We start from the raw sequence: 19210 nt of genomic DNA, 5'->3' as shown, positions 1-19210 counted from the left end.
TGAATTTTCCCTAAAGAATATAAATCTACGCGATCCATTGATTAAAACCAGTGACCTACTGAGACAGTGTGCAGCAATGAACTGCGTACAACATTTTATTTTCTATTTTAACTATAGTACAACATCTGAACAGTCTTGGGTCCTCACAGTTGGTTACTAAATATATTAAGAAGATTAATGAAATACATTAAATTGGAATATACTGAAAAAATATATATGCAGAATATGTAGAAAATGTTTCTGAGCTCTCATTATTGCTTGTCAATATCATAAGTATATCTCTGAGATTAAATGGAGTAGGCGTGGACCCCATTACTGTTCCAGTTTTTCACCTATAATTATTGTCTAGGAGAATGTTAATCTTTGTTTAAAATGAAACCCTTGTGTAACATAGAAAGTTCTCAAGTGACTTAAATATAATAATTTTCAAAAGTTAAAAATGATTTTATTGAACAATGCAGAGACCGCTCCATAATCCTTGTGCGTCAGTTACATGATATTACAGTTCAGGGCTTGTCAGATCTGAACAAAATGTTGACTTCTAGCAGTTAATCCATCATATTAAGAGTTTTATTGTATTACTATTAATGTCTCTGGATGAAGACACCAAGAATATTGTTCTTCCCTAATTCCAAAGTTGTAGCTAGGCTATATTTTCCTTAAAGCAAAAAGGTGTTTTGTTTCACCTCCACCCCCACCCTAAGCCCAGCAACTTGGGAAAAATGCCAAGTAAACCCCCATATTCCTGCCACACCCTTGCCAGCTCCTTCGAAGGGTATACAAATTTGTGCTCTCATATCAGCCAACAGGTTTTGGAGTTTTACATGACTAGTTGTTCATTTTAATTGGTATTAAAGAGTTATTCCCTTCTTGGGAAAGAGGTTGCATATCACACGAGGGATGACCTTTTGGAACAAAGAAACATAGGTCTTTCCAGCATCTCTCCCACACAATGTCGGTATTTCCTCATCCTAAGGGTTGGCAGGTGCCTCAGTATTTCTAGGTGGTGGCATAATCTAATGGGAAACCCTTTATTGTAATTGGAAAAATTGAAAAAAAATCATATGTAATAAAAAATTGTATAAAATAAATGAATATGCACAGTCTAAATCTTCTTTAATACATTAATACTTTAATAGCATATCAAATATAAACACAAAAAGCCATTTAAGGTGAAGGAAAATAAAAAAAGATGGACGCCAACAAACAGGTTTACAATGCCACACATCTTAAAATAAGGAGAAGGAATCTAATACGTTATCAGTATCTGTAGGAGAGGTACCAGTAGTTTCTTGTATAGACCGAGTTTTCGAAATTGACATGGAAACCAGGCATATGGCACTTACATAGACAAGTAATATGAGGACATTTTACGGCATATTATAGCGCTACTTCTGCATTTAATCAATCTCGGATGTTCATTTGTGACAACCTCAGTATGCAAATATCACAAGTCCCATTTCATGGATGAATGTGCATTTTCCTTTACAAGGCTTCTAAAAAATTTTAGCATTTAACACTACAAGTAAGGGTAGGAAATTAAGGGTTAAAAAGGCCTTAGGAAAAGAAGCGGACATATAGCTATTTAGGGGAGAGAGGTTGCAGTTACAATCTGGAAAATAGGGGAAATAATAAAAGTCCAATGTTAGGAGCCATTGCTGTCGATGGCATGTGATTGAGGCCCACCATGATGGTACGGTAATTAAAAAATAATAAATAAAAACAATAAAAAATTCTGCATCGAGGCCCAGGAATTATAATTAAGCCTCTGATCAGATGTTAAATTCAGTCGAAATAGCTTAAAACAAGTCTGTGCAACATGGTGAGGCAGCCTATTGTATAGCAGGTAGAAGTTACTCTCATTACGTCTTTACATGTAACTATATGATGCTCAGCAACCTGTACATATTCACCCCACAGAGCTAATTATTTTGGGTGGACGGGACAAAATATAAAAATTCTGCATAGAAATATAATACTTATTACACCAGGGCTTTCCTTCACGGGGGGAAGAGATTTCATTTATTACTCAAGCCCTGTATGTCAATACCCTGGCCAAGGCACGCCAAATACAGGAATCACACTACGTGTATATGACCACCCTACACAGTGTCAGAAGCATGTGGGTACGCTCATGCTGCAAGAATACCAGTTTCATTCATGTAAACCACAAAACCTATACATTTCTTGTATCATGGCCATGTCAGCCATTTTGGACATTGGCAAGAAAAGTTTCAAGGTGCATATTAAAAGAGGGGAGGACAGCAAAATGGGTCAGTAATGGGAGAAGAGGGGTACACTCGTTAAAATACAATGGTCTGTTCATGTGCGAGGAGATCCGGTATTATGCCTGGCACGGGCATGTTTCTCACACACCAGCAGATCCCCTGCCCAAAAGTGTCCTCTCATGCGTAGGTTGAGGCCACAGTCTGTACACACGTAGCATCCCGGATGACGGTAGTGGCCTTCTGAGATCCTCACTGCTACATCACTGGGAAGAGGAATAAAAAATGATTGGTGTGAATAGAACCTAGCAAATCTGGGTGACAAATAATATGACCTGAACACATATTACTACCACTACCTCATGCCCTCTACACTCTTGGTACTTAAAAAGGACTTGTCACCTCTGCCCTTCCCAAAAATGATATAGGATGGGGGGGGGGCGTTTTTCCGCGCTGAATTTAAGACATGAAATTGCTGGAAATATTATCGTGCGGCTTTACTCGACACGTTTCGAAGTATAACACACTTCTTCAGGAGGTAACCACATCACGATGTGGTTAGATCCTAAAAAAGGAGTACTTTGAAATGCGTCGAATAAAACCACATTCCAGGAAATATTATCATGCTGTTTTATTCTACGCTTTTCAAGATATAACATACTTCTTCAGGCGATAACCACATCATGATATGGTTAGATCCTGAAGAAGGAATGCGTTATACTTTGAAATGCGTCGAATAAAACCACATGATAATATTTCCTGGAATGCGGTTTTATTCGACGCGTTTCGAAGTGTAACACACTCCTTCTTCAGATGTGGTTACTTCCTGAAGAAGTGTGTTATACTTCGAAACGTGTTGAATAAAACCGCATTCCAGGAAATATTATCATGTGGTTTTAGTCGACGCGTTTCAAAGTATCACACACTTCTTCAGGAGGTAACCACATCATGATGTGGTTAACTCCTGAAGAAGGAGTGCGTTATACTTCGAAATGAGTAGAATAAAACCACATGGTAATATTTCCTGGGATGCGGTTTTATTCGACGCATTTCGAAGTGTAACACACTCCTTCTTCAGATGTGGTTACTTCCTGAAGAAGTGTGTTATACTTCGAAACGCGTTGAATAAAATCACATGGAAATATTATCATGTGGTTTTATTTCATTCGTTTTGAAATATAACACACTCTTTCTTCAGGAGAAAAACCACACTGTGATGTGGTTACCTCCTGAAGAAGTGCGTTACGCTTCGAAACGCGTAGAATAAAACAGCATGATAATATTTCCTGGCACCTGAGGTCTTCAATTCTCAAAAACTTCACAAAGCCTCCACCCTATATCTCTAATTGGTCGAAGATGAGTGGATCAGCAGCAGCTGATTTACGTTTCTAACTACATACCTTAATGGATCAGGTTATCATAATCTGTTTTTAACCTTGATCAAGTTTATCGGATGAGACCCTATTTGTGCTACTTTCTCTCCTGCTTTCTCCTCTTCCCATAATTGAAGCATATGTTCTTGGAACTCTTATTTTGTATCGATCCTCTTTTATTCCTCTTGGAAATTAAATTGACAACTGGGCGTTACCATTCCTCAAAAAGGCAGGGCCACATCATTGGTTGAATAGTGTAGTGTCATTCCCCATTGATAGAATAAAATGAGTTCTAGGAGAATTGTAATTTAAAGGGGTTTTACGGTTTTGGAAAAGCCCTGTCTCCAGTTTGTAGCAAACTGCGCTGCAGTCATCCTCCCTGGGTCCAGCGCTAAATCTCTGCCACTGCTCTAGCATCCTTAAATGAGTCCTACAGTCACATTACAACATGGCGACTGCTGACGGAATGGTTGGGAATATTGTCACCCCATCTGTTAGCTGCAGCTATCGCAGCAGTAATTCATGGCAGCAAGGCGCAGTGGACGGACACGTGTGACACATAAGGGTCGGTTCATAGTGCAATGTCTCCAAAGTAACCAACCACCATAAAATACTGTATATATTGCCTCCGGCACCCACTCCCAGCATAGGAGGAACACACATCAGTCCCAGGCACAGCGCGTGGAATGCTGTTAACTCTCAGCTCCGTCACCATGATATATCCTCATATTAAACATGGGAGTGCCCAGCACGGTGACACTGTGTGACGCACGCTCACGGTATGTATTGGCCTTGCACGCCCAACACAGGTCAAAGCTATTTCAGTACATTATGACTTTCGCTGCAGCTATCTGAAGCTTATCTGATGACTAGATAATCCCTCTTCCAAACACATACTTGTAGATAGTGGCCAGCTGAATGTTTTGGCCAGCAGTCCTCACCCCTAATTGCCCTCATTAGCATGTCTAAACTGACATATATGTCAAATACCTCCAATTAGAAATGTACAGTTCTTTTGATTCACTATGTCGCTTACGCCATGTGCAGTGCATTGCAGGAGCTTAGGTATCCATGGTTACGTCCACTAACAACTGTCACTATATGAGTGGTCGTAACCATGGATACCTAAGCTACTATATTAAATATATATATAGCTTTTATTTCTTAAACTGCTTTGGTAAAATAAAAGCTATGCTGTGATTGGTTGTTATAGGCAACAAAGCCAGGACAAAAATGAATCAGGAGGTAAAGATATCAAGTATGGCCAACTCATTTCGTCCTGAAAAAAATAAGAGACCAGAGACTGTTTTGCCCCGCACAATCCCTTCCAACACATTAAATCATACATATACAGAGTAGGCCTCATTTTATCACACTTGTCTTTGTTGCTCATAGCAACCAATCAGAGGTCACCTTTCAATTCTAAAACAGCTTTAGTGAAATGAAAGCCGTGCTGTGATTGGTTGCTTTGGGCAGCAAAGCCAGGCATTTGTTTTTTTTTGGGGGGGGTATGTTTGGTACACTCACTGGATACTTGTGTTGCACTTTTCACACAACCGCAGCGGAGTAGCCACAGTATTACTGATAGGTTTCTGGATGCTGCTGACCGGTTTCTGAACATTCGGTGACAATCGACTGGGGAAAGATGTGGAAATACCTGTAGCAGAAGGAATAATTTCATCAATAAAATCTAAAATAACAAACTTATTCATTAGATTAAAAGGGATAGAAAAAAATGAGACAGAAAAGGTAAGTTTGTTTTTTAAGAAACAGCGCCACACCTGCGTATGGTCTGTGCCTGGTATTGCAGCCCATGCTCAATAAGCCTGAACTGCAATACCAATTACAGCCTGTAGACAAGAGTGGCGCTGTTTCTGGGGGGGGAAAAAAGCAGTACTATTTTTTTATTTTAACTTATTAAAGGGCTTGTCCATTTTTGGGGACTTTTTTTTTACTTACAAATGTATTTGAGGCTAAATATAATTTTTGCAATTGGGTTGCACTAAAAATTTTGCCCAATTTTTGTTTTACAGGCTCTCAACTTTGACTTGATCTGTGGTTATAAATCAGCTGAGAAACGGTTATATTACAAACTCCATGTCAGACCACCATCACAGCGAGCTCACTGGCGGATTCTCAGTTGACTCATTTTGCAGCCAACAATAGACAATACGACACGGAGGCTATGGAAGGCAAAAGGTGCAAAATTTGTAATGATACCTAAGTGCAAAAATTAATTTTAGCCCAAAATACACGCATTTATGTAAGAAAAATAAAATATCTCCAAAGGCAGACAACCTCTTTAATCGCAGGGTAACATACACAAAAAAGGAACTGGATTAATATGGATGCCCCGTGGGGCGATCGTGGATTCACTGCCTTGTATGTCTATTTCCATTCGCGCCAGATCTAGAAATATCTCAGCGATTGTTCCCTGCCCAACAGTAACATTGCCAATGCCAAGCTATGTCTCCCGTCTGACCCCCAGCTGTCAGACCCTGCAGATATGCAGCATTCCTCACGGTAGAAGACAACATGCGGTCATTTTACGAGTACGAACATGCTGCCGGTATCATTAATAGTATATTAACCACCGCCATTTATTATTTTTACGTCTGTGCCAAAATTAGAAGTGAAATATCTCTTATCTCCGCCGGCAAAGAGGGTCATTTCTGTGCCGGTGACTATTTATTCACTGTCAGTATGGGTTGGCAAATAAAACAAATAATTTAATTATGCAGCGCCCAAATAATACCGTCACACAGTAGCTTAAATAAAACCGTCCTATCAATAAGTTAGCTGTACCCAATGCCACTGCCTTTCCATGGGATCAGGGGTGCAAGACCCAGGTACCTAGGCACAGGGGCTTATATAGTGGGTGCAGGGGTGGCAGTCTGGAGCTCAGGGAGACCAAAAATGGTGCCTTTGGCCCTCATGAGAAGACCAATACTAGTCTCCTGATAGATGGGGTCCCTGTTGTAGATTTCGCACTGCCTAAGCCATCTCTTCTGTAGTTCTAGATACGTTTACACGCCCAAGAGAAAACCCTGCGTCCATTTATCAGTCCTTAATTTGGCTATGTTAGCAAAAGGCATGGTCAGGTGTTCATGGAAGTATCTACTGGGATAGGTGCCACCAAGTACACTACAAGGGCTGTGTCTGTCGAAATTGAGGTCAGTACTAATTACAAGGGTGGTAGCTATGTAGGACAGAGTGCCTACAGGTGACCGTGTCTTCTGGTATCAACGTCAGGGTTAAATGGTGCACTGCCTATCGAGCCGTGTCTACTGCTGTGAGTCAGAGCAGCCATGACTGTCAGCAGGAGCAGTTAGGTTTCTAGCCTTGGGGTGGTAATCTAGGACAGAGCTTCGGTACTTTTGCGATGCTTAGAATGACTAATGTCATTACTGGGTTTGCTCAAGTGGTGGTTAGACCCAGTTACGTGACTGGGCTGGTGGCAGTGGGTGGCATCAGTGTTAGCACCATAACCTAAAGGTCATCAGGTCAGTAATAGTCCAAGTAGTCAAAATCTTGTCCTACAAGTGTCAACGTCCACTTCTACAGGTCTACATGTCACAGTCCGGTCTGAGAGGTACCATCGGGGTTGTTCTCCAGGGCCTCCTGTAGTATCTTGAAGCTGCTGGATTGTCTTGGAGATGTCCTGGTCTCTTGGTTTCCTGTCAGCATCTTGTAGACTTCGGAGTCCTCCTGCAGCCAGCTCATCTTGTCCAACTTGTCGCTTCCACTTCTTGCACTAGAACAAGAGAAGCTTTTACAATTCTGGAGACACAAGAGATAATTCTTCCCTCCTCTGTCTATTCGGTCTGTTTGGGCATGTGCTTCCTCTTAGTCTAAATGAGCCCTGTGTGCATATTTCCGCCTGGCGCACTCTTCTGCTTCTTGATCTGTACGCTTTCAGCAGTTGCCTTTATATATTCGCACCCGTCTCTCCACCCTCTAGACTATATTTCGGTATTCTCAGTATTTCCCCCTCCCTGCCCTTAGGCTGTCTATATCAGAGATGGACTCACATGTCAACCAGACGTCTCTTCTGCCACCGATGCCCCCTCTGTCTCTGCCAGTCCTCCTCTCTGCAGACCTCTCTCTTGGCTCTTTGCCCTGTGGTCCCTGAAACGTGTCTGCACTTCACAGTTGTGGTTTCTTTGCTTTTTCTGTCACTGCGGTCTCTTCTTCCTGACTTTAGGACACACCTGTCTCTCTGTCCCCGCCTGTCTCTCTCCTCCTCTTATCACAAGCACACCTCTGTCCTTCACTCTCACCCTTCTCTTTTCCGCAGCACTCTCTTCTCTTTTTTTCTTCGCACGCTTTAGTCTGTTTCTTCTTGCAGGCATTGAGACATTTTGAGATGGGTTACTGCTCAAACACCCACATCTCATTTTCTTGGTCCCCACATAGGAGCCTCTCACATCTGCTTTTAGTTAAATTAGAAAGTACAGGAGTCAGTCTGAGAGACAGCCAGGGTACGGGTCTGAGACTGCCATGGAGGAGAAAGAGCTGCTCGAAATTATACAGACAGGAAGACATTGGGGGCCATATATGATCTAAGAGTATGGTGGAGGAGGTCCACATGTGGTCATGTCATGGGAAACCGCAGACGTCCTCGCTCTAAGGAGACGGATCTGCTGTGTAAATGCAGACTGGGGGAAGTTTGCATGGACTTGCCCTATAAATGCTTAACAGAAGGATGTGCTGCATAATATTGCATTTTCCTCTAATTAGACTTTATAGGTAAATGATCAGGACACTGAACATATTTAGATTTGGATTTGCTTGTGGATGCATATTGCTGCCAGGCAGAAGAATTTGTTTTTTGGGGGAAAACTTTATTTTTCATAAAATCTCTAGCAAATTCCTAAGATGTAAGAGAAAGAGCTGCAATGCCACCTTTCTGGGCTGGAGCCCCTCATTAGTCTTGTGCAACATCCCTGATGATCACATACCTCCCAACTTTAGGGGAAGGGAAAGAGGGACAAAGTCAGCGGCGCGCGTATCGCGCCGCGGCAAATTTTAGGCCACACCCATTTCACAACTAGCCACGCCCCAACCACACCCATTTAGCACTTCTGATCACAATGTTTCGTTAACAATAATTATGAACAAAAAAATATGGCCACACACGACGCTCCATACTGTACAATGGCCATTGGCCACATTATGCTCCATACTGTATAATGGCCCCACATGATGCTGCGTACAGTATACTTGCCCCACGTGATGGTCCATACAGTATAATGGCGCCACATGATGCTTTGTACAGTATAATGGCCCCACACGATGCTGGGTATAGTATAATGGCCACACAATGCTGGGTACAGTATAATGGCCCCACACAATGCTGGGTGCAGTATAATGGCCACACATGGTTACCCCACCCCCATCATTGCCTTCTCCATCAGTACACACAAACACCTTTCACCGCGCTCCCTCGCAGCAGCCGGCAGCTTCCACTCCCACGGCGCTGAATGGTGTCATCCAGCTGCGCCGCTGACTGCTGTATCCAGCATTACAGCTCAGTCCCCATAGAATGTAATACAGCACAGCCCCATAGAATATAATGCTGCACAGCCCCCATAGAATGTAACGCAGGCAGGTGGCAGCCCCCATAGAATGTAACGCAGGCAGGTGGCAGCCCCCATAGAATGTAACGCAGGCAGGTGGCAGCCCCCATAGAATGTAAGGGGTGCTGCACCAGGTTGGTGGAGAATCCGATGGATGGGTACCAGGGGGAGAGTGGGAGCGGGGTGCGCGCACCATGGGGAGACAAAGTTTAGTTTGTCAGTCCTCCTATGCTGTCAGAGTCTCTGCTGTAACCGCAGCAGGGCAGCGCTGCATGGAGAGGGGGAGAGACACATACATTCACTTACAGTCTGGAGATCCGCTCGCTGCTCCCGCGGTCACACAGACACGGAGTGTCTCACAACTCTGCCCCCGTGCCAGAAACCAGTCCGGGTGCTGCCGCTCTGTCCTCAGAGTCCGCCCACGTCTATAGTTGAGGAGGAAGCCGGAGGCGGGCGGTGAGGCAACTCAAGGGGGCGTGGCTACAACGCAGTCCCAGGGAACGGAACGAACAGCGGGTACTAATCGGGCTCTCTCTACGTCCCGGAAGTGGGCGGGGCTTCACCGGCGGCCGCAAATTCGGGATTTTAAATGCCCGAAGCGGGACAGCGGGACCCCGGTGCCAAAGCGGGACTGTCACGCTGAAATCGGGACGGTTGGGAGGTATGTGATCATGATGTTCCTAGTGCAGCACACCCGATAAATAATATAATAATCATTTTTATTTATAAAGCGCTAACATTTTCCACAGCACTTTACAATTAATAAGGGACATGTACAGACAACAGAAACCGTACATTACATTTCAACATTTACAGGAGGAGCGAGGGTCCTGCTCACAAGCTCACAATCTATAAGGAAATAGGGGGGACACAATAGGTAGAACATGCTTGTTATGTATGGTCCAGCCATCATTATAAGGGTATGTGCACACGTTGTGGATTTTGCTGCGGATCCGTAGCGGATTGGCCACTGCGGATCTGCAGCAGTTTTCCCTGAGTTTACAGTACCATGTAAACCTATAAAAAACAAAATCTGCAGTGCACATGCTGCGGAAAAAAATGCACGGAAGCGTAACGTTGTTTATTCTGCAGCATGTCAATTCTTTGTGCGGATTCCGCAGCGGTTTACACCTACTCCATAATAGGAATCCGCACAAAATCCACAAAAAAAAACCTGCGGTAAATCCGCGGTAATTCCGCAGTGCGGTTTACCTGCGGATTTACCAAAATCAGTCTGGAAAAATCCGCACCACTTTCTGCAACGTGTGCTCGTGGCCTTATAGTCATCAGCTTGGATCTGTCGAGGTACAGTTACCACGTGGTGTTTTGTGCAGGGAGGATGTGGAGACATAAATAGGAAGGAGCAGATTATGATTAATATTTAGGAGGGAACAGGGGAAAGTTATGTTAGTGAGTTGGGGTGATAGGCTTGTCTAAAAAGATGCGTTTTTAAAGCACTCTTAAAAATATGGGGGCTAGATATTAGTCGGATCGTTTGAGGGTAGTGCATTCCAGAGAACTGGCGCAGCACGAGAGAAGTCTTAGAGATGGAGGTGTGAGGTTCGGAATATGAAATATGTTAGTATTACATCAGTTACAGAATGGAGAGCACATGTAGGGCGATAGACAGAAATAAGGGAGGAGATATAGGGCCGTGGAGGACTTTGTGGGTGAGAGTGATAAGTTTATATTGGATTCTGTAGCGAATGGGTACCCAGTGCAATGACTGGCACAGGGTAGAGGCATCGGTGAAGCAGCTGGACAAAAATATGACCCTGGCTGCTGCATTCAGGATGGATTGGAGAGGAGAAAGTTTGGTTAGAGGGAGACTGAACAGAAGAGAGTTGCAGTAGTCCAGATGAGAGTGAATAAGCGCGACAGTAGGAGTTTTTGTTGTTTCTGGAGATCTGGATATATTGGAAGTGTGCGCTGTGATGTATTAGTAGTTTTGCCTTGTTGAATAAGCAATTAGCAAGCAACCACAGCAGGTATCACTATGCAAGATGCACAAAGATCCGCACTGGACAGAAAAAAAAGCGTAAAACATAAAGAGAAAGATGAATATTTAGAAGCAAATATAGGAACAAATGGTAAATAGCCAGGTTGCAATCTTGTGAAGTCAAGGGCGATGTTCACACTTAAAGATGTAACGCAAGCACATTAGTGAATTTCCCTTCTGTTCACTTCTGGGGCATTTCTGGTATATTTCGTCTGTGCACTTGAAAATCTGCACTTTAAGATGCTGTACCCAGAGACCGAGGTCAGATGCATCTTGCTCTATATTTATACACTTTAAATTGCACATGAAAGATACCAGCTGAGAACAGAAGGGAGGAGTAGCAGGGAGACAGGTGACACAATGAAAGAAAGAGAATAAATTATGAGCCAGGAGTGAATACAAAACTATGCTAATTACGCAGCAGGGAAGCAGCAGACATTGCACAAGTCCCCTGTGGCCTTTCAGAATAGGTAAAGTGTATATACTGACAGACATGTGACACTTAGACTTCACACAGGGGGACGTCCTGTCACTAAGCATGGGACTTATGAAGGGAATTGCTTGCTCTGGAAATTTTTAAGGGCTTCATAGAAAAAGGCGTGAATACATATTCACATGCCAATTTTTTGTTATTTGATCCCATAAATTTAATTTATGCCTATATTTTTCTCACTTCACCAACTGTGACTATTTAGTGCTGATGCATCACACACAAATCGGATTACAAAAATATTTAAACACAGGTTATAATGTAACAAAATAGGTAAAAAGCCAAGGGGGTGAATACTTTTGCAAGCCACTATAGGTACATTTTCAAATGAGGGTAATGTAATATTTGCATGTAGCTGGACATTGGGCCCCCCGAAGCCAATATTAATGCTGGACCCTTGGTGCCTCAATTCGACACTGACCTCAACTGTGTTTTGGTCTTAGCAAAATCCTGCTGACAAGTTTGCTTTAAGTGAATTACAGACACTGTCATGTAGCCACTATTACACTGATTAAAATGATACCTGGGGTGTGGGAATCCATCTTGTGGTTCTTGTGTAATCAGTGTTAGAAGTATGCAGTTAATGAGATGCCCGTGTCCCGGGGTGGAACTGTAGGCAGAGTCTTATCTTCCTGCTCTGAGCCAGGAAAGACCAAGGAGAGACCTACCCACAGGCCACCCCAAAACAGAAACAGTCTGTCTCTCTGTATGATGAGGAACATGTTTGTGCTTTGGGGCGGCCTGTGGTCAGGTCTTTGCTTGGTATCTCTGGCTTAGAGCAGGAAGATAAGACTCTGCCTACAGTCCCGCCCCAGAGCACGGGCATCTCATTAACTGAAAAGGTTTAACACTGATTACACAAGAACCACAAGCCAGATTTCTTCACCCCAGGTAAAATTTTAATCAGTATAACGGTGCCAACCTGACAATGCCTGTAGTTTACTTAGCAAAATCCTGCTGACAGGTTCGCTTTAACCATTGCAGCATTTCTGAGTAAAACAATAATGTTTGTAATCTTGGAGCTGGCCCTGGTACATGCAGGCCAGAGATCACATGACACAGCCGCCTATAGTAAAGCATGGGGGATATAACTGGTGGGATAAAATAAATTACACTGTTAGAATATTACTGCTGAGTTAAGCATTATTTGCAAAAAAATTTACAGCCATTTTAATCCTACATGTCACTAGTAAGAAGTATCTGAAGTAATGTCATAAGAAACATTGTGACACTAAGTACATTCAAATTTGCCTGAGACGTTCCCTCCTAACCTCCTCCCTCCTATCACAGCCTATGCAAGTGCACTAAGAAGCTCATGATGGTCAGGAATATAAATGTGTATCAGAAAAAGGTATGCTGCACCCGCAGAATCAGTGTGATACGTAGACTAAAGAAGGGGTCCTGCACCAAGACGTTTGGGATCTTGAGTAGTTAAGATCCAGGTTACAGAGGAGGTGCTGCACCAGAAACATTATAATGGTCAGGGGTTTATAGATCCAGACTAAAGATGGGGGTGCTGAACCAGGAGGCTCATGATGATCAGGGCCATAGGTTCAGACCAGAGAGAGAGTGCTGCACCAGGAACCTTATGATGGTCAGGGATATAGACTAATGAGGGGGTGCTGCACTAGGAGGTACTTGATGATCAATTATACAGATTTCGAATAGGGAGGGAGTGTTGCACCAGAAACCTCAGGATGATTAGGGGTACAGATCCAGAATAGGGATCTCTATTCACACGTCTGCCTTGCAACACCATTAAGCAAAACTCACCACTAGCCAAACAACACTATGAAGACCAGGGAGATCCACAAACAAGTCAGGGACAAAGTTGTTGAGATGTTAAGTCAGGGTTGGGTTATAAAAAAGAATCCCAAACTCTGATGATCCCCGGAGCTCCATCAAATCAATTATCATCAAATGGATAGAACATGGTACCACAACAAGCCAGCCAAGAAAGGGCCACCCACTAAAACTCTCATCCTGGGCAAGGAGGGCATTAATAAGAGAGGCAGCACAGAGACCAAAGGTAACCCTGAAGGAGCTGCAGAGTTCCCAAGCAGAGACTGGAGTATCTGTCCATACGACCACAATAAGATTTACACTCCATAGAGGTGGCCTTTATTGAAGAGCAGAAAAAAATCCTTCACTTACACACAAAAAGTTTGCCAAAAGACATGTAGGAGGCTCTTCAAATGTATGGAGGAAAGTGCTGTGATCAGATGAGACCAAAATTGAACTTTTTGGCCACCAAGTTAAACGCTATGTCTAGCTCAAAACCAACATAGTTCATCACCCCAAGAACACCATCCCCACAATGAAACATGGTGGTGGCAGCATTATCATGTGGAGATTTTTTTCAGCAGCAGGGATAGGGAAAATTGGCCGGGTCGAGGGGAAGATGGATGGTGCTAATTACAGGGATATTCTTGAGCAAAACCTGTTTCAGTCTGTCAGTGATTTGAGACTGGGACTGAGGTTCACCTTCCAACGAGACAATGACCAAAGTACACTGCTAAAGCAACACTCGAGTGATTTAAGGGGAAATGTGTAAATGTTTTGGAGTGGTCTAGTCAAAGCCCAGACCTTAATCCAATTGAGAATTTGTGGCCAAACTTGAAGATTTCTGTTCGCCAGAGGAAACCGTCTAACTTGAAGGAGTTGGAGCAGTTTTGCCTTGAGGACTGGGCAAAAATCCCAGTGGCAAGATGTGGAAAACTCATATAGACACCTATCCAAAGCGACTTGCAGCTGTAATTGCCGCAAAAGAAGGCACTACAAAGTACTGACTTTAGGGGGTGAACAGTTATGTACATTGAAGTTTACAGTTATTTTGTACTATTGTTTGCTATACAACAAAAATAAATCCAAATGTTCACAGTTGTAGACATGTTCGTGACATGAACTGATGCAAACACTCAAAAAAAAACTATGAAATTCCAGGTTGTGAGGTAGCAAAACACAAAAAATGCCAAGCGGGGGGGAGGGGGGGGAGAATACTTTCGCAAGCCACTGTGTGCTTCTTTATATTAATACGCTGAATGATGAGAAGTTGCCTTTGTACATAGAAAATCAATTGTATTGTGCCAACTACTGGTCATAGTGCATGGTGGGAGGTCCACCCCTGCACAGGGGCCCACCGGTTCCCCATGGGCCATTCCAAGCCTGGTTGAGGTGACTAGTCCAAGAGGCAGGTCCACGTCCACTTCTCCTCGCTCGCCTAGCTAGACTGACAGGTCTCTCAATATAGACACAGATAGGGAGCGTTGTCACAGCAAAGCTATAAACACATTGCATAGCATAAAACAGCATTAAACCTCCAAGTGCTTCCCACAAAACTACAATATCTCCGTCCAATGTATAAAGCACCTGTAGCATATCATACCACTGACATGGCGTCTGGAAAGTCCTGGACAGTTCGACAAATCGAGAAAGTGCTCACATACAGTAGCCACAGTCTGTGATAGTGGTAAAGTCATTTATACCTCGAATGGAGATATGCATGTTCTTCAGTGTATGCCTCCAACATATGATATGGTTAAGTCCATAAAACAGCTTTATCAGCCAATAGCCTGCAGTATATATTGCTAACAAAAAACAACTAAAACTGGCATGCACCTACTAGCAAAACGAAATAAAGGCAAAGGTGCAAGTTGCTGTGGCTGCATTGCTATAAGATGCAAACAAACAAATACACCCGCACTCTGAGCATGCTAAGGTGCATTGGATTCTAAACTGTAGATAGTTAATAGATAAATAGATAATATACAGATAAATATATAATAAATAGATTGATAGATGATGGAAGATGAATCCAGGATGCAGATACAGATGAAAGTAATGATGTAGGAGGGAGCGTCAACAGCGGGAGAACGGGGGAGGTGAGTATTATTATTTTAATCAATGAGTATTTTGTGGGGACCATCATACTATTTGGCGGGCTATGTGGGGGAGATCATACTATTTGAAGGGCTATTTAGGGGGCCATCATTCTATTTGGAGGGGTATTTGTGGGGACAATACAATTTCGAGGGCTATGTGGGGCCATGGTAATATTTGGAGGGCTATGTGGGGCCATCATACTATTTGGAGGGCTTTCTAGGGGACCATCATACTATTTGGAGGGCTATGTTGGGGTCATCCTACTATTTGGAGGGCTATGTGGGGCCATCATACTATTTGGAGGGCTATGTGGGGCCATCATACTATTTGGAGGGCTATGTGGGGCCATCATAGTATTTGGAGGGCTATGTGGGAGGCCATCATACTATTTGGAGGACTATGTGGGGGGCCATCATACTATTTGGATGGTTATGTGGGGGTCCATCACACTATTTTTAGGTCTACGTGGGGCCATCTTACTATTTGGAGGGCTATGTTGGGGCCATCATACTATTTGGAGGGTTATGTGGGGCCATCATAGTATTTGGAGGGCTATGTGGGAGGCCATCATACTATTTGGAGGGCTATGTGGGGCCATCATACTATTTGGAGGGCTATCTAGGGGACCATCATACTATTTGGAGGGCTATGTGGGACCATCATACTGTTTGGAGTGCTATGTGGGGGGTGATCATACTATTTAGGGGGGCATCATACGATTTAGAGTGCTATTTGGTGGGCCATTTTGCAGCTTAGAGGGCTGTGTGGGGGTAAATTGTACTTTTTGGAGGACTGTGTGCAGGATTATGTGCGGCCCTTTATACTGTGTGGAGGGTGGTGCAGAGGCCATTATACAGTGTGGAGGATTGTGTGGGGGCCACTATACAGTGTGCAGGGCCACTATAACGGAGGGCTGTGTGGAGGCCATCGTATTGCGAGGAGGGCTGTGTCGGGTCCATCATACTGTGTGTGGGGGACTATGGTAGCCATTATACAATGTTGGGGGTCACTTTGGGGGTATCATACTTTGCAGGGGGTACTGTAGAGTCATCACACTGTGCATGTGGAGGGTATTATGGAGGAATTCACTGTGGGGGTACCTTACTGTACTTCTTGGGGGTACAGTTGTTGGCCTCATACTTTATGGGGACCATGAAATGGGTTTGTTAGTGTGTGGGAACACTAAGGGGCTTCCATATGTGCAAACTAACTTTGGGAAGGCTGCAAAGCTATGGGATATGGTCTTCTGTGACCCTGCCGAATATTATTATTTCTTGGGGGGTGGGCAATGACGACTTCAGCTATGGGGCTCATGATTTCTACGTACGACCCTGGAGAGATAGACCCTATTTCAATGTGAAAGCACAGATAATATAATTCCCCAGTAATGCAGAGAGATGGGGCTGTGGGGTCATCCTCGCTTCTGCACAATATAATAGCTGTCGCCGTGTGACTATTCTGACATTGACTGGGCCATGAACTATTCCTTACATTATATAAGAAAAATGTGCAGAAAATATGAGCACGATGACAGCTCTCCCTCCCAAATCACACGCACAAGTCCCAGCCTTCACCCTATAAGCGTCCCTCCTGATACATTCAGAATGGAGGCTTAGGACCCACAATCACACAAACTATACAGTAAATTCAGTGTTTCCCTATGAATATTGGGTCAGGAGCAGATATGGACCACTGGAATATCCCCGCTATTGACTCCTTTCTCTTGACTCCTGTATTACAGGTCTTTGCCCTCGGTGGTTTGTGGACATTGGTGCCGTTCAGAGTCCACCTACGAGTCCACTAGTGAAACAAGACACATAATAAACACATTACTTGTCATAAAGCGGGGCTCTGGAGGCAGCGGAGCGTGTGCACGGTTATGGACTTGCATTATATATAAGCTGCACTCTATTTGGGCTACTCCGGCTGATGACCACCATTTTTTTCATCTCTTTCCAATATTTTTTTTTTCTAGTTCATCATAAATCAGGTATTTTGTGCTTGTATATAATTGCACAATCACAGCATGTTTTATTGAGGAAAAAAAGGAGTTTTCTGCTGCCACATTATGAGAGACGTAACTTTAGTTGTATTCTTTTATTGAGCACTGTAGTTTTTTTTTAAATTTTTTTTAATTTTTTTTTTTTGGGGGGGGGGGTTGAGTTATGGTATTTATTGGCACTATTTTGTGATAAAAAAAAATAATTTATTAGCTAATTTTAAAAATATAAAAATATATATTTGAGAATTATTTTTTTTTTAAGCCATGAGTTATATTTCTACAGACTGCCTTGGTAGGGATAGTAAATAAACACTATGTTTTAAAAAAAAATGATAGTCAAATGTTAACTATTAGGTCAGGTCAAATAAATTTCTCCATCTTCTCCATTCTGTCAGTCCGTGGAAATCGGACGGCACTCAGCTGTCATCCGAGTGCAGTCCGATGGTTTCCATGGACTCTTTGACTTGCATGGTCGAGTGCGACCCAAATATCAGATTAAACTTGGTGATGCAGTGATTGTTTTCTGAGGAATTTGACATGTACATGGCCCCATAGAATAACATTGGTCCGAGTGCGATCCAATGTTTTCTCGTATTGAACTCAGACCGCAAATAAGGCCATGTGCAAGAGCCCTTATTCTAAGCCATCATTGCCTTTCGGTGTGCCAATCTATTGGGTCATGCCACTGGTGTTTTTAACCCACAGGGACTCCGATGGTCTGGAAGAGGGGCTCCTTCCTCGCTCAAGCTTCTTAGTTGTCGAAGCCACTATTGCCCAAGGCATACAAGGGGCAAAACTCCCAGGATCAGACGTCCCTGATCTGTACCAATAAGCGGAGTGCATAGTCAGCATTTAGCATAATACACACACAAAAAGCACAATAAGAATATTTTATAATTTTTTATTGTTTTTTTTATTTGGCTTCCCTCATTCCCAAAAGAATTATACAACAAAGTGAAGTATAGCAATGATTCTGGAGATGTACCCTTCATCAGGCTTAGGACCGGATCAGTGAAAAATGCCCCTCATTGTAGACAGTGAAGAGATGCCTACCATTGTACCAGTGTATGAAAGGGGAGCTGGGGTTATCTAGGTATCTAGAAAAAGAGTGAGGACTGGTAAAACCAGGGGGCATCATTATGGGTGGAGGAAAGGCGATTCCGGCAGTGGAATAGGAAAGGGTTCTTTACAGTTCGAGCAGTCAGACTGTGGAATCCCGACCGCAGGAGGTAGTAATGGCAGATACTAGAATAGCTTTCACAAAAATGCTGAATGATTTCCTCAGTACACATAACATTGTAGGTTATCGATAATGTAGAGACAAAAAAATACATAATTGGTGGAGAAAGGTTGAACTTGATGATCCTAGGTCTTTTTTCAAGCTGTCATAGAATGGTAGAGCTGGAAGGGACCTCCAGGGTCATCGTGTCCAACCCCCTGCTCAAAGAAGGATTCACTAAACCATCCCAGACAGATGTCTGTCCAGCCTCTGTGTGAAGACTTCCATTGAAGGAGAACTCACCACCTCTCATGGCCGCCTGTTCCACTCATTGATCACGTTCGCTGTCAAAAACTTTTTTGTAATATCTAATCTAACATCTAATCTTCTAATACAGGGTCTCTTAACACTGAGTTTCTCACTCAGTCGTGTGACCGTCAC

At 43.3% G+C, this 19210-nt stretch overlaps 1 protein-coding gene across 2 annotated transcripts; it reads right to left on the bottom strand.

The window, feature by feature from the left end:
- Positions 1-1110: 1110 nt before the first annotated feature.
- On the bottom strand, positions 1111-8025 carry PDLIM2 (PDZ and LIM domain 2). 2 transcript variants are annotated; one of them, XM_077262171.1, is made up of 4 exons: positions 7879-8025; positions 7195-7352; positions 5126-5255; positions 1111-2491 (listed from the first exon to the last, which is right to left on the bottom strand). In XM_077262171.1, the coding sequence occupies exons 2-4, from the start codon at positions 7319-7321 to the stop codon at positions 2323-2325; spliced, it is 426 nt and encodes a 141-aa protein (XP_077118286.1). In that variant the 5' UTR covers positions 7322-7352; positions 7879-8025; the 3' UTR covers positions 1111-2322. The 2 variants fall into 2 exon arrangements, with proteins under 2 accessions (XP_077118286.1, XP_077118284.1); XM_077262169.1 differs by lacking the exon at positions 7879-8025 and adding an exon at positions 7630-7802.
- Positions 8026-19210: the final 11185 nt, after the last annotated feature.

Source organism: Ranitomeya variabilis, chromosome 5 (genome assembly GCF_051348905.1).
Source record: "Ranitomeya variabilis isolate aRanVar5 chromosome 5, aRanVar5.hap1, whole genome shotgun sequence".
NCBI classification, from domain to species: domain Eukaryota; kingdom Metazoa; phylum Chordata; class Amphibia; order Anura; family Dendrobatidae; genus Ranitomeya; species Ranitomeya variabilis.
This window is presented reverse-complemented; position numbering and strand designations above follow the sequence as displayed.